The sequence below is a fragment of the Leptosomus discolor genome, chromosome 10, assembly GCF_034619465.1.
Source record: "Leptosomus discolor isolate bLepDis1 chromosome 10, bLepDis1.hap2, whole genome shotgun sequence".
Lineage (NCBI taxonomy): Eukaryota > Metazoa > Chordata > Aves > Leptosomiformes > Leptosomidae > Leptosomus > Leptosomus discolor.
In genome coordinates, this window is record NC_141400.1 from 13,031,784 (window position 1) to 13,047,349 (window position 15,566).

General features: G+C 48.2%; 1 protein-coding gene across 3 annotated transcripts in view; it reads right to left on the bottom strand.

Moving 5' to 3' along the window:
• CYFIP2 (cytoplasmic FMR1 interacting protein 2) overlaps nucleotides 1-15,566 on the bottom strand; it is a 45,589-nt gene that overhangs the window by 25,781 nt on the left and 4,242 nt on the right. For 2 of the 3 annotated variants that reach the window (XM_009946404.2, XM_009946402.2), the window contains 13 exons: nucleotides 14,466-14,567; nucleotides 13,303-13,484; nucleotides 12,877-12,973; nucleotides 12,063-12,191; nucleotides 10,570-10,674; nucleotides 7,429-7,520; nucleotides 4,499-4,616; nucleotides 3,532-3,651; nucleotides 2,797-2,922; nucleotides 1,629-1,795; nucleotides 1,230-1,377; nucleotides 740-893; nucleotides 33-189 (listed from right to left, as the gene is read on the bottom strand). In XM_009946404.2, coding sequence (XP_009944706.1) covers nucleotides 33-189; nucleotides 740-893; nucleotides 1,230-1,377; nucleotides 1,629-1,795; nucleotides 2,797-2,922; nucleotides 3,532-3,651; nucleotides 4,499-4,616; nucleotides 7,429-7,520; nucleotides 10,570-10,674; nucleotides 12,063-12,191; nucleotides 12,877-12,973; nucleotides 13,303-13,484; nucleotides 14,466-14,567 — 1,697 coding nt within the window. The remainder of the gene's footprint in view (nucleotides 1-32; nucleotides 190-739; nucleotides 894-1,229; nucleotides 1,378-1,628; nucleotides 1,796-2,796; nucleotides 2,923-3,531; nucleotides 3,652-4,498; nucleotides 4,617-7,428; nucleotides 7,521-10,569; nucleotides 10,675-12,062; nucleotides 12,192-12,876; nucleotides 12,974-13,302; nucleotides 13,485-14,465; nucleotides 14,568-15,566) is intronic. The other variant, XM_009946403.2, reaches the window with a different exon arrangement.

The window sequence follows — 15,566 nt, forward strand, 5'->3', positions numbered from 1 at the left end:
GCGCAGTCCCAACACAGCCCATCGACTCTTACTCCATCATGGAGGGTTCTTTGGTTTCCAGAATATGGTCCGTGAGGATCCAGGGCATGGACATTTCAATGGGGAACTGGATGCGGCGGCCCATGGTCAGCTCCAGGAAGAATTCCCGGAACCAGAGCTGGGACAGGTCACAGCACTGCTGCAGCGCTTCTGAAATGCAGAGGAGATCCCCCCGGTGGGGGGACCCATGTTAGCCCCACGGGGACGGTAGTGAGGGAAGTGCACAGGAGGCAGCTGTTGCAGCCTCATATTGGACTGGTTTTGGGTATGAAACATTTTTCTGGGATGTCTCTGTTTTTAAACCCGGACCATGTCCATGCTGTCTGAGCACTTTGTAATGGAAGAAGAAAGAAGGGGTCATTCTTTTTGCTCTAGAGGTCCAGGGAGAACATTTCAATACCTCAGAGTTACTCTGGAAGATTTCTTCTGTACCCCGTGGCTCAGAAGTTTGTCTGGGACAGAAAGAAAACTCCAGTCCTAGAAAACAAACTACTACCTGTGGCTATTTGCTATTGTTGACACATTCCTGTTCACGTAATGATTACTACCTAGAAACATGCCTGAATCAGGCAACAGTAGGACATTTGGGAAAAATCAAGGAAAATCTTCTGCATAGGTCAATGAGGAGCAAAGCTGATCTACCTTTGCCTTTCTGAGCATGCAAGAGTTGGATTCAAGCTGCCCCCTGCTGTAACCTCACCACTGATGTTGAGAAGGTGGGTGAAGAAGAAGGACTGCTTGTGGAACTCCTCAATGGCCAAGACTATCGGCCCATCCAAGCTGCTCCTCAGAGTCTTCTTTGAGCCACTCTTGTCTGCTATGAGGGACTCCAACATGGTCCGCACCATGTAAAGCTTTGGAAGAAAGTTGACGTTCAGTTACCACTCTTCAGTGAGACACCACCACACACAGCCATGGTGTTGCAACAAAAATTAACACTTCCCCCAGGTGGCTACTACTCTTTGCACCCTTAAGTGGTATCTTTCTGAGCTAGAAATAATTACACCCCCAAAAAAGGAGGCTTTGGGAACTATAAAACAACTTAGGCACCAAAGCCACATTTAACACACAACAGTGTGAAGACTTTGTGGAAGAGGCCATGGAAAGAGCTGCTAATCGACAGGGTGGGAGACTCCTACATGGCTGTTAAGACCATTAATTCCCTACACAGGAGATGGACACTTACATACCTGTGTACTTGATGGTCCTACTGCTCGTCGTGGGACTTTAATATCAAATCCACCTTTAGGATCCTTCTCACCTCTCAGGCAAGGATCATTTGGAGGCTCTCGACCTCCCTCCCAATCACAGATTGTCTTCCGAATTGCCTGAAGGACACTGGAGTGGGTGGGAGAGGAAAGCAGTGCTTAAGCTTGATTCTACTTCAGGATTAAAATATTCACTGTTGCGCACATAGGGGAGGAAAAGTATCTGAGGTGAGGACATACACCGTTTTTATTGGGGGACTCGTGCCCAAAAGTTACTTTGGAAAGAGCTGCTGGCCAAGGTATGTTGGCTGGCTGTATAACCCTGAGGTGTGTTAAATAAATACAGGGGATTTGCATTACATTCAAGAAGAACAGACTGACCTGATCAGAACGTTCTTCTTCTTCCTGACCGCCTGCCTGAGCGGCTCTCGCAGGGTCACCTGGGCAAAGTCCTGCAGGGCTGCATAGATAGTGTTGCGGATGGCTTGGTTAAAGACACTCTCCATCCGGCCCATCAGCACTTGCAGACCTTTGATCATGGCAATTACCTGAAGCAAAAATTAAACCCAGATGTATTTGCTATTTTTCCATTGTATGAAGAGGTCCATAAATCCAACATTAAGAGAATTTGCGACTAAATCAATTCTTAGATCCAGTAATTAGGAGGATGATTTTTTTTGTTAGCTGCTTTACAGATCACAAAAACCTGAGGGGAGCATTTACACCACCAGTTTCTTGCAAATGGCCCCTGTCCCTTGGCAGGCTCTGTTTCCAGTCCTGATCTCCTGGCATCATCAATAACACACAATCCCAGGACATGCTCTACACGTGGGTGCAGCTGCATGGCTTGCACAGACCTGCATCTGCTCCAGGGCACAGTCTTCCTTGTACAAGAGTACAGTGACATAGTGGCAAATCCCAGGAGGGAGCGAGCCACAAAATCAAGGCAATATTCAAACGACCTTGGACTGTGTAAGGCAAGGTGAAGGTGTGAGGGCCTCCCACAGCCAGGCTCAGAGGACTATTCCCACTGCCCACAGGCAGCTGGACTGACAGTTGATGGGTCCTGGGGACTGGCTGAAGATCTCTTGGGTTTGCACAGCACCTGAATATACCTCCTGATCTTGCTCCAGATCACACTGCTCTGCAAGTCCACACTTTTTTTTTTCAGGAGCCCTGAACGCCCTTTTCAGATCAAGAGAGGCTTAATACAGCTACACTAAGAAAACACAGAGATTCACCTCTGTCTTTCTCCAGCACACAAACACAGCGTAAGAAGAGCAGGATCAGGAAAAGAGAGAATTGCTCTTGTCATGCAGTGGTGCAGTGTTCCTATCTCAGGAGCTTCTAAGAACTTAATTGACCCTTAGGTTTTGGGCAAATTAAGGGCCACAGGGATATGGGAACCTTAATCCCTTAATGTGGGCCACAGGGATAAGGAACCGGCTGAGTACAGTGAGAAGCCCTTCCCTCTTCTTCCCCTGGCCTGAGGAACACGAACAGGAAACCTGCCCTGGCTGGTTCTTACTCTTGTGCAGTTGGCACCTACCTCCACAAAGGCAAACTTCTCTTCACTGGTGTAGTTGTACCGGGTGGCTCTCTCATACTCTTCTGCTGTTCCTGGGCAATCCTTGTTACAGAATTTATCTGTGGGATGAACCAGCTTCCAAGAGTACTAGAAGATGGAAAGAGGCACTGTCAATACTGCAATGAGTAAGAAGCCAGGCTGGAAAGACTGAAGAGGGCCCTATGCCAGGAAAACACTCCCTAGACATTACTACAGTTGTTTGACATTCCTTTGGGAGCAGAATCTGTGCTTCTTCCCGGCTTTCTTATCACTGTATTGAATATTGTTTTTGTTTATTTGGGAGGCTGCCAGTCATATTCGGCTTTTGACATCCATGGACTTGTGCTGAGATGTGGTCAAAATTTTCCAAGTTAAGAATTTCCATCATCATTTGAATTACAGTTTTAGTTCCTCAAGACTCAGACTCATCCCAAACAGCTTTCGGTATTAACAAAGGTGTTATAGTTAGGGGAACAGTCACCTAGTCCCCCTCTAACACTGCTGGGGACATCCCAGCACCTGCAAAGAGTGGTTCAGGTTCAGGGTGAGATGATCAAGCTCTCTTTCTCCATTTCATACAGAGGGTGTTCAGGGTCATTAGCTGCCTGATCTTAGCGTGTTTGTTAATGACTTAAAGTTATGTGCCATGTTAAAACATTCACACTCCCTGGAAAGAGGAGGACGTTACACATTCACTGCTTCCCTGGATATACTCACCACTTCCATGACGTGGGCACTCCACTTGGACAGCAGCTGCAGTCCCCGTAAAGCGAGATCAAAGAGCTCCCTGTACTCTTCATCTGATTTCTGGCTGTCCAGTCCTGAGCCAGTGACCACCTGCAGAACATCACATCATGTCAGGGCTAGATTCAGCAACTTGCTGCAGAGGCTTCATGGAGTGAAACAGCAGTCATGGATCTCTCTCAAATCCCAGCTGAAATGAATCCCCCATAAGCAATGCATAAACTGTCCCTCAGGGAAAAGGGTATAACTTGTCAAGGCTCTTTTTACCCAGGCACTCAATTTATTTCCTACAGAAAAATAAATCTGACGTGCCACCTCAGAGCATGTAACTGACTGTTTTCATTCCTTTTTGAAGGTCTAATATTACTGAAATCCTTGAGAGGATTTAATTAGTGATTTAAAGTTCAAATAAGCACTTACAAATGCCAAAAAGAAAAGGGCTGAGAATGCTAACACTTCATTAAACTAACACTGATGAATGAGGACCAACACATTTCCAAAAAACAGTCACAATGGCATCAGAGAGGGTGCTGACATTTAGTAATGAAAAGAACAGAGATGGCCTCATGAACTTTCCTTGAAGCCTTGACCTATGAGCCTAGCTCTATGTAACAGAAAAGACCCATTTGCAAGTCATAGGTGTTCTGCCACCTGGCTGATAATAAACATTTAGTTGCAAAATTTTTTCTGCTACTTATTTTAGCGAAGCTGTGGCCAAACAGCAGAAGCTGTTGCAGTAGATCTTTGGTGGACATCATTTGGCACCTGCAGGGGCCTTCCATAACATGCTTTTTTATTGCCGGTTCGAGAAGTGGTTTGTTCCACCTGTGTCGTTCTTCACTCCTCACTGTACGTCCTTGGCAGACCATACTCCTGCTTGTCCTCTCCCAGACTTGTCCATCTAACGAGCCTGATTGCAGTGACTACCCGCTGAGCTTACCTCGCTGTTGCTGTAGCGAGCGAGCTCTGAGATGAAGCGGATGTGGTCGTCTCGGATCTGGACCATCTGCTCACAGATGTTGTATTGGGGACTTATGCTGCTCTGAGTGCATGTCCACCTGGGCAAAAAAGCAAGGGTTTCAGGGACAGGACACAAGGCTCCACTCAGACACCCCCAGGGATAAAGCCTTGTGCTCAACTGCTCTCTTCACTTCAACACGCTCAAGACATGACACCTTCAGGGCAAATGTCAGCCTGTGCCGACTCTCTCATGTCCCCTGGTGTATGTGGTCTTCCAGAGGTCGTCTCACACAGCATGATGGGGACAGTTGCTTCACCTTTCAGTCTGAACATCTCTGCTCCATCCACCCTGAAGGCTGCTCTCCATGGGCAGAGATGGCTATTTCCCAGGCCAACACTGGACAAGCGTTCAGGGAAGGATGAACTGCGAAGACCCAGCATCATTGCATCGTTTCTGCTAAACTTAAGAATAATCATGCCCTTAGAGGTCATCCCTCCAGGTCTGGAAGAGCTGGGTCATGCTGCGTTCTCCTGCAACAGAAGACTCTGCAAGGGGCCAGCAAGGGAATATCCCTCCCACTCTGTTTTTGGTTCTCTGGCTCACAACACCAGCTCAGTGAACCAGCCTGAGTATAAATGATGAGCAGAATATGATTAAATGAACTGGATTTTCATTTGCATTGAGCCACTTGTACCATGCCACAGTGTAACGATGTCCATTTTAAAAGAAGGCAGCACTCCCCTTCCAAAGGCACAGTCATATGAAGAAATGGTGCAAATCAGGTCTATTTAATTTAGCATCTCCTTTTTCCCCATTCTGCATTAGCCGCAGACATAGAACCACAACGGCTCCACCAAAATGTTTTGTGCAAGCAAATGTCTGTCTGTGAGATTCTCATATCTTATTCTGTCATCACAATGTAAATGTTCAGATCTTGGGTTTTTTTTTCACCCTAAATAATTGTCCATCTTAAGACAGTGATCTTCTCCAATCTAGACTGGCTGTACAAAAGGAAAGTGAGAAACCTGTCTCTGATATGGATATAGACATGAAGACGTATTCCTACAGTTAAGTGTGAGGCACCTGTTGCCAATATTTGTGGTGGTGAAGATCCTGGAAATGCTGGACCATGCCATCCCTTGTGAAATCCATCCTCCCACAGTCCCATCACTTGACTCTTACCCGTTCAACGTCCTGTGCTCCCCACCGGACAATTGGCAGGTTAGCAGGAATGGCCAGGGCTGCACCAGCCCTCCCTGCCACACACAACCTAGTCCACAGTGCAGAAACAAAGCGCCATGCAGGAAAAACACCAATTAATTCCACTTTCATGGAGACAGGAAGGGAAAGAAAGTGACAAAAACAATATTAGTAAGAAATGGGGATTATATGGAACCACTTTGGCAGAGTTAGTGTTGGGAATCCCATGCAATTTGCTGGGGAAGCAAGTGAGTGAGGAAGAAACATTGGTTAGTAAGGTACGGCACACAGACCTGGTAAGACGGATTTCAAGACAGACATTAAAATTGTGCACAAGTGAACGGCCCACGAGCTACTTTGGTTTTGCAATGAGAAAATGAATGCAGCTGACACGTTTCGTTGAAATGTGCTTTCTGAATGATTTGGGATAAAAAGGTGCAATTTTTTAGACAATTTTTCCCTTTTAAATTGAGTTTTGAATTCGCATTTTGTATATATATATATTTTTTTTTTAAATTTTAATAGAAACTCTTTTGCTCAGGAAGTTTTGCCACGTTGTTTTCAAATTTCTCCTGAACAATTAATTGGCACTTTTCAACCAGCCTTTTGGAGGACAGGGGAGGGCTGTTCCTGGGTGAGCCACATGGTGGGCAGAAAAGCCAGACCCTCTGGGGTGGAAGGCGATGAGCAAACAGAAGCGGAAAGATGAGACTGCAGGTTAGTTCCTGTCCTGCTGAAGAGACTGCTTGGCTAGGCTGCTGCTCACAGACATCGGAGAAATCTGACTTCCACGCGATATGGTCCCATGGGTGAAAGGCTGGCCTGCCATCAGCCATTACAGCCAGACACAGCTCAGACACACTTTGCTTACGTGTGGTTGCAAACGCCATCCCATGGATATCCAAACTGAACACCGACTCTTCTAGCAGTAACTAGCGATGCAAAGCTGCAAACACACGCCTGGTGTGGTATGAAACAACTTCTGCAAATTCATCCGATGGGAGCAGGGAACTGCCGGTGAACCCAAGCAATGCTTTACGCTCCATGCCACTCCTCAGCTCTCTTATAAAGACTTCGTTTCTGCCCTTCTCCCACAATATTAATTCATTCCCAGTGTATCTGAGCTCTCGGTTCAACCCTCATTCCCGCCGTCCTTCTTCACAAAACCTGCCTGAGCTAGAGGAGACACCCTGGCTACTGCAAAGAGACCCACTGCTGTGTTCATGCTCTGGAAGATTTTGTCCCTGAGATGAAAAATGTGGATTAAAATCTCTCCAGAGCAGGGACACGCTGCTCGCACTCACACACCTCCGGGCGCGCACACCTCGCAAGCACTCAGCGGCTGCCCCAACCCGCATGCCAGCCGCCTTTCCTTCCTCCCGCCTCGCTGCCGGCTGCTGAGCACCCTCCCAGCCCTCGCCAGCGAGAGCAGATGGACAAGCATGCCTGCCCCCCTGCCTGCACACAGGGGTATGGGTATACGTAGGGTCAGCGCTGGCTGCACACACACGCACTCAGGGGCCGCCGAGGACATCTTCCCATGCAGGGACAGGTACACACGTGCACACAGAGCTGGCACGCCGGGACTCACACTTCACAGGGACACACACAGGTACCTGTGCACAGACCTCACACACGCCAGGGAGTTGCAGCTCCCATGGCTTTCAGGACACACACAGAAGCCAAGAGACATTATGGCAGGCACTCACTTGGATTTGTTCTCCTCATAGTGAGCACTGGTCTTAATGTATCTGGCCAGTTCTATCTGCATATCGCCGAATAAAGGAACCACCTGCAGCTGCTGGAAAAGAAAACAAGAGATGGTTGAAACATGGCAGAGAGAGAGCCCGTGGCCCCAGCGCACCACAAGGGACTATGAAACGGCATCCTGCGTCTCTGAAGCTATGGAACATGTCAGGCTGTTTAAAACAAGGTGCAAACCTGGACTCAGGGTCATTTCACACCTAGGAAGCGACCAAAAATTATCGCAAGGGTTTTTGTGCAAGGAAAATCACCCTCTCAGAGTGCTCTGGAGCCCTGGATTCACCAATACTGGGCTGCTTATGGCCAAAATGGTTCAGTGCTGTAACCAGCCAGAGGAAAGGCTCTTTTTACAAAAAGAGAGGAATGTATTCCCACGCAAGTATTATTGCCTCCCACCATAATCCTCCAAGACAACAGAGAGATGAAAAGCCAGCATGTTGGTATTCTGGCAGCAAGTTGTTGAGGCTCCCTTCAGAGGGGAGCTGTAGTCTGCTTTGCTGCCTGGACTCCCCAGGACTCAGACTGTACTTTGGCACTGCGGCTGCTTGTGATGTGTCTTAAAACTTCTCCACAAAGAGAAAGACACAGGTAATATAACATGGCTTTGCTTGCTCTTTACATCTCAGGAGGATCTGGATGGGAAATAAATTTGAAGTGCACTGAATGTACCTCAAGCTCAGCCATGTCCCCGTTTCACTAAGCTGTCAGCTGCAAACAAAATTCAACCAAGAGCAGCCTACATTTCTTCAATAAAATATGAAGCTTCAGCTTCATCCAGCTATAAAAGCTTTGCCCCAAAATTCAGGGAAGATGGCGGCAAATTCCCTGTCCTACTATCACATGCTTCTCTTCTCAGGCTAACTTCTGCGGAGGACGTGTAATGCTGTCATCAGGGATTCCTAGTGGCACTTTCACAAAAGGTTTAAATGAAGGGGTAGTTCATTCTCACTTCTCAAATTCCTGGTCAATCCACTAGAAATTTAATCAGAAGGCAATAAGCAGATGTAGTAAGAGGAGTAGCTGGCCTTTTCTTATTGAGATCTGATAGTCTGGAGTGGTACTTAACTGATTAGGTGAGACCACAGCAGATGTTGGAGAAGTGCAAATGTGAAAAAAGCTGGAAAGGAGAAAGTATTCCATGCAATGTAACATATTTTACCTCATTCTCTGATGGCCCACAGCACTTTCCAATGAACAGCAAGCCTGTCTGAATGCACCAAGATGACCAAACTCTACGGATTACACTGAGGGCTTGATTTAAACTGAGATTCAGTGGAATCAGCAAGGCTGAACCAGTGAAAACTTGGAAGACTCCGAGGTATGGCATGATAAATCACCTTTGCAGAGCTGCAGTCCACAGAAATCTCCCCAATGACTGAAGGGTATTTGATCACTTCATTATCGCCATCTGTGAGGTTATCGTCTGTCCACGGCCCCTTATGTGGGCATTTCAGCCCTGCTCTCAGAGCTGTCTCCAGGAGATGATGTAAATTGGGATAAACAGGTCACCACTCACTCAGGGTGAAGATGCAGCAGCTGGTACACCAACCTTTCATGAAACCAGCTATCTGGGCTTGCCCACTCCTCTCCTCTTGCAGACACCCAGCAATCATCTATAAACTTCAAGCCGGGGCAACAAGCAGGGAGGCATCCTCTACCCTGTCATCACAACCAACCTCTTCTTTCAGGGTCCTCAGCAGCAACCTGAGTAAAGCAGCAGGGAGAATCCACCTTGCTGAAAGAGGGCTCTGTGGCCCCCCAAGAATCATCATCTTCTCATTTTCCTGAATGTGGAGCAAGTGCTGGTAACAAAAACTTGTCATCTCAGAGGAAAGATTAATACAGTGGAGGCAAAAGGAGTCTGGAAGGACTGCTCAAGCTCAGTAGGTCTAAAAGGAAACTAATTGCTCCATCTGGGGAGTTATTCTGCTGTCCTCCTGCTATACTGTTATTCTTTGCTGCCAACACAGTTGTTCCTTGCCAGATCCCACCATGCCTCCTAGAGCTGACCTGCCCCAAAGCCGAAATGCCTCCTAGACCCAGCCTTTGTGCAGAAGCAGTGGAAAGGAGGTGCCATTTCCCCCTGTGACTGCCCCAGGCAGTGCTGTGCAGGATCTCAGCTCCTGCTCTCCATCTGCCAGCGGTGGCTGGTGGCTCACACACACGAGATTTTGGGGGGAAGCAACAGGGTGATCCCAAACCTTTCTCACGCTGAGTGGCCTCAGGGCAATGCAGCCTGGGCTGCACATGTGTACGGGCAGAGGGAGGCTGCACAGCTGCTTCCCACCCTGTCACTGGGAGCATCCAGTTCTCGTGGGCCTTTCCTCAAAACCTGGATCTCAGATGAGACAAAAATGGTTCATCAAACCACTGTGTGAGCCCTTTGAGGAACTTGCTGAGCACTTCCAAGTCCCAGCTGACACAAGCTCCCCAAGAAGCTTTTTCTGTCCTACAGGGAGCTCAGTTTGTACACAAAACAAGACTCCCAGATCACAGGTTGGCTGGCCAGCTGTGTCCCCTGTCCCTCAGCTCAGCAGCTCGCTAAGGTAAAGGGGAACGCAACCATCACCCACACAGACCTCAGCAAACCAGCCAGGTTTGCCCGTGGCCTGAAATCACAGTGCTCCTCAGGAGACTCCAAACCTGCCTCAGAAATGTGCAAAGAGATAGAAGCAACATCAGCCTGGCATGCCCTTCTCTCGTCCACAAAACAGATAGCCCATGTGCTGTCCCCATCCTTCGCCCCTCGGCAGGAAGCAGGCAGAGCCGCAGCGGCAGAGGGTACAGAGTCCTCAGCTCCCACTGGCTCCAGCACCGTGGGAGCAGAGCCAGCCTCAGGCACTGCACACCATCCACAGCCTTGCTGGCACCAAGGGCTGGCATCACTCATCTCACCCATGCTGCAGCTCTGCGCCCCTGCACGTTCACAGCAATCCCATTCTTGATAATTTCTTGACCTTTTGGTTTTTTGGACCTGTAAATGATTCCTGCGGTTTGGTTTTTTTGCTGGCTGCATGTGCAATGGTACAGGTTGCTATTTTATTGGTCTGCAGTAAACTCCAGCCTCACCCAGACAGGTCACTGACCTTGAAGAATTTGTCTATTTTGCTAAGGTTGATTCTCTTCTTGGCGTCCAACTTGTAAATGTTGCTGACATTCCCATCCATGAGATACAGGCCAAACCCCATCACCTGAAGGAAGAAGGAAAGGTTAGGTTTCATTAGCGTGAAGTCAGCAGCACAAGTCAAAGACAGGTCTCCATCACTTAGCATGAGGAAAGACCATTTCAGGCTCCTGTACCACCTGACACTCATGAGAAGACTGTATAAAACGTGCATATATCTGCAAGGATGTACACAGTAGACAGAGGACACACGATGGATTGCTTCCTTTTTGTCTGTGCAAAACCACATGATGCTCACTTTGGTACTTTGTTCCTTCTCTCTCCCACATAACAACAACCCAAAAGTCTTCTCCACTCAAAGGCAAACATTTACCCCTGAGAAGAATTGAAAACATTTAAAATATTCTCCTGGATTGATTTCTCCCTTTAATTCAGTACAAATCATTACAGATATTCAAACTACCCACATTATCCTTCAAAGAACCTTAGCTGACTCATACCATGGTAATGAAGTTCTCATGGTAATAGTGACTGCAATCACTGTAATAACTGACTGACAGTAAAGACAAATATACAAACAAGCAGATACTTCGGCATATTAATCTTGACGGCTCTTTAGAGTCAGGAAACCAAACCTGGAAGGATCTGCCTTCTGCAGGGAATTACTGCTGGGAATGGGCATCAAGAAGAAAATTCAGTGTTGCAAAGTTGGTGGTCATTTTGGCACGTCCTATACGCTAACTCAGGTCAAGTCCATGATCCCACACACCCGTGCACAACAGAAAAACCCCTTCCAGCTCTGGAGAGTGCAGAGCACCCAACAGTGCTCTCATCCACGAGCTGGAGACCACCACCATGCACGTGCTTAGTCCCAGACAGGCAGAGCTGCTGGCAACCTTGGGAAGGATTGGGGGAAAACACAGAGATGGAGATGGGGAAGATCAGAGGAAAGGGAGAGAGGAAGGAAGATATTTATACGGGAATATGGGAGAAGGACAGAAAGGACAGCAGAGAAATGATGGGAGAAAGTCAGTACAGTGGGAACAGAGGCAGCTGATGGCACTGCCTCACAGAGGTGCCACTTCAGAGCACTGGGATGGGACATCTCCAAACCACGGCCACATCCAGTCTGTTCAGCTAAAAAGAAGAGCTGAAAGGGGAGAAAGAAATGAGGTGACTGAGGTGTCACAGCAGAAGACACAAAGGAACAGAGGTCAAAAGGGAAACAGGAAAAGGAAGAAGGCAGCTTTGCTCCTGATGCAGATAGCCTTCCCATCTCATAGCAACTTGTGTGTCCAGGACACTGACTCTGCAGAGAAGGGATGAATGTAAACCCAAAGGAGCAAAAAATGAAGAAAATGAAGAGAAACATTGTCCTGGGAGAGAATTTCATTTTACTAAAACAAAACTGAAACTACGTAAGCATCCAGCCCCATGAGCATGATCGAACCTCACCTTTAAGAGCATGTGTTTCTCACTGGGAGTGAGATACATCTTGTTTTCATAGTAATCCACACAGATGTTGACAATATCAGCCAGCAATTCCTCATAGCCAGGGATAACCTCTAGTTGTTGGTGCAGACACTGAAACATCAACAGGGGCCATGTTATCCACATGGACAGAGGAACAGCAGAAACCAGAGGAGAAACATATTTGAAGGATTAAGAGTAGAATGATGTTTCTTCACACCTTGTCTGTCTGCTTTTCTTAAGTTACCAGCAGATTGACCTCATTACCAACCTTAAGGAACAACCTTCCTTCTGCAGGACAGATCTCCCCTTCAGACTGATCACAACAGCCAAACATCAGACACTGAGATGTAAAGAAAGATGCCTCAGAAGCAGGCTTTCTGACCCTCTCCTGTCTCTGTGCAGTATTTTACCTAGTCAGCAGAAGCTATAGAGCCTGTGGAGCATGGAGGGCCATGGGGTCTGACCTGCAGTCCCCATGCAGTGGTAGAGATGGACTGGATGGATTTCCTGGGGAAAACAGGGGAACAGGTTCTAGCAGAACCTCCCTCTCCAAGAGCTCTTTTTCCATCTTTTAAACCTTCATATTTGTCTTGACATAGAGACCTCCAAAGCCACCCAGAACGACCCACGAGGAGATACTGCTAGAATTATACAGCCTGACCAAAAGACCATAAGAGTCAGTGGCAGTTACCCAACAGCTATTGCCAGAGTCTGGTCTGAAGTGCTGTCTGCCTTGGCGAGATCATTGCCTCTCTACTCACGGAAAGGTTAAGTGGTTCAGAGAAAAGGGACCTGCCTGTGTGATGCGGTTGTGGTTTGCCAAGAACATGGAGAGGTTCTGGGACTCCTGGATGGACTGGGGGTCTGCCATCTTCCGCAGAAACTGGGCAGCTCTGGAAGGGAGAAATCCAATGTCACCAAGGATCACTCACCCAATGTAAGACTTACCACTCATCTTCCCTGTTTGACCTGCAGCTGCAATGCAGCAGCCTCAGACCCCCCTGAAGTATAGCTCTGCTCTTTCCCCATTTTATCAAGAGGGAACTGAAACACAACAAGGCTCAGAGATTTGCCTAAACTCGCAAAAAGAGCCTACAACAGCACAGAAACCCAACCTCCAGTCTCCTGATGTCCACCTGACCTCACTGCTGGGCACACCAGGCACTCCCTTGCAGACCAGGCACAGCCCTGTCTCCACTCCTGCTGCTTCGCCCCCTCTCACCTTTTGTAGGCGGAATGGTCATTTTTGACACTGCACTTCATGTTCTTCAGCTCATCCAGGACGGCAAACATGTTAATGAACTTGCCCAGCGTGAGGAGATAGGCCTCGGAGACAAAGTCTTTCCTCCGCTCAGCATGGCACAGGCGCTTCACCTCGCTGCAGAACCGCTCGATAGCCTTGCGCTGGAAAGCAGCAGGACAAGGTCATCCCTCCACCCACCCGCTGCCTCCTTCCTTTAACAAAAGCATTTTTCTGCTGAGGATGGAGGCTCCAGGGTCCCTCTCCACTGTCACCACGAAACAAAGTAGCATTACGAAGCACTGCAGACAAACATCCTTAGTGCTGGAGGGGAGGAAGGGGCTTGAACCCTCTATTTGTGGCTGCTCTGAATGCAGCCTGTTCTGCATAATCAGGCCTCAGTGTTTTAGGTCGTGCATAAAGACCTCATAGGACATCAAACCTAAAAATGATGGTGAAACCCAGCTGCAGCCAGTCAAATGCAGGCGGTGATGGGGAGAGGCCCCTGAACCCACAGCAGCTCTGTGTTTGCCATGTGGTCATTGCTCTGTTGAGATCTAAGCGTATCATTTTGTCAAGTGCCTCAAGCTTAGCAGCTGCTAAATTTAAGCTTTGGTGCTCTTTGCCAGCTGACCCCCAAAGTTAGGGAGCTGTGAGCACATCCCTGTTCCTGCTGGCACAGCAGGAGGGTGTCCAGCTGCACGGCTGCATCCCACCCCAGGCACCAGCTGCACCAGCAGCCCTCAGCTCTTCCTGGCTGTGCTTCAGAGGGAAGAGAAGAAGAGCAAGCTGTGCTGGTGCTGGTGGAGAAACAGCTCCTCACATCCACCAGCCAACACCCCAGAAAAACAGGAGCCTGTGCCACCCATTAGCTCCACATAGTCGGGGCTCAGGTCCTCCAAGACCTTTAAGGGCTGAGTGTGCTCATTCCCAAAATGTATCCAATATTTTGGGGCTGAGCAAAGGACACACAGATATTCCTTCAGACAGGTCTCAGGTATCTGCTGGTGGCTGCAAAGAAGAGACCTATGAGGGGCTCAGGGGCTCTCCAAGCTGCCCAGGCAGGCAAGGATAGCACAGCCTTGCTTAGGATAAGTTAACACCAAAGTAATAAATTATTTTTGCCTCTCTTCTTGACCGCTTACCTGAAAATACATGAACTTCATAAGCTTGGTGACTTCTGGCTCCAGGACTTCCACTGTCTTCTCATAAATCTCCACTCGGTTTGGCTGTTCGTTACATTTCACCTGCATTGCAAAGACAAATCACCTTGTCAGTATCAGTTTCTAACATAGCTGCGGACTGCAACAACCACCACCTTCTGCTTGTTTCACTGTGAACCCTGCCTCCATCGAAGGACAACAGAGGGACTGGAGGGAGCTTGCTCTCGAGGCAATAGGTGACAGCAGAAGGGGCTACTTCTCAGATGTGAAATTCTCTCCATGCATTATGAACAGGCACAATCCTGACTCTAAGAAATAAGTCTTCTAATGCATTTGTCTGGGGTAGAACACACGCAATATGCAGTCTGGACTTGCTACACAATGTGGGAAAGTTATCTGAGACTTTGTGTTGCAAAGTCCCACGGACACGCCAGGCACCAGGCTACGTCTCCCTTATAGCCTCACCGGGATAATTTTGGTTCTGTTGACAACCCGTTAAAAATCACTGGGCTTGTATGTGGCTAGCAGCAATGAAGTGAGTCACCTTCACTGGAATCCTAGGAAGCTAAATTTAAGGACTTAGTCAGTTGTCATCCATCTCATTTCCAAACAGTTACTTGGAGTCATTAGCAAACTTTTAGGGAAAACCCCAACTGTCCAAGGCAATGCACCCTGCTGTACTCCTCTGGTTTTGTTTTCAGTTGTTGCTGACACAAGGCTGTGACGGGGCTGACAGCTCTGGTGCAAATTCAGTAGCCCAGCAGCTGACGCACAGGGCGCGAGGGGACAAATCAGCTCGCTTTACATGTGGGAAGATGCAAAAGCAGCTTTGCCCTCTCTGTAGGGGGGAATCTAATGCCCCTGCCCTGGTGTTTCATACAGCAGTCGGACAATATTGATGGCGACGAGGAAGCAGCTTGCAATAGGGAGGAGTGGTGCACATTTAGGTGTAGGCGCTGTTCTTCGCCTGCAAAACCACAGCCTCTGATGTAGCACAGGGAGGTGTACATGACCAAGCAGCCTGGCCACAGCCACGTGCCCCACGGCAAAGCACAGGGGTCACTGCAAGATCAAATCTGGTGG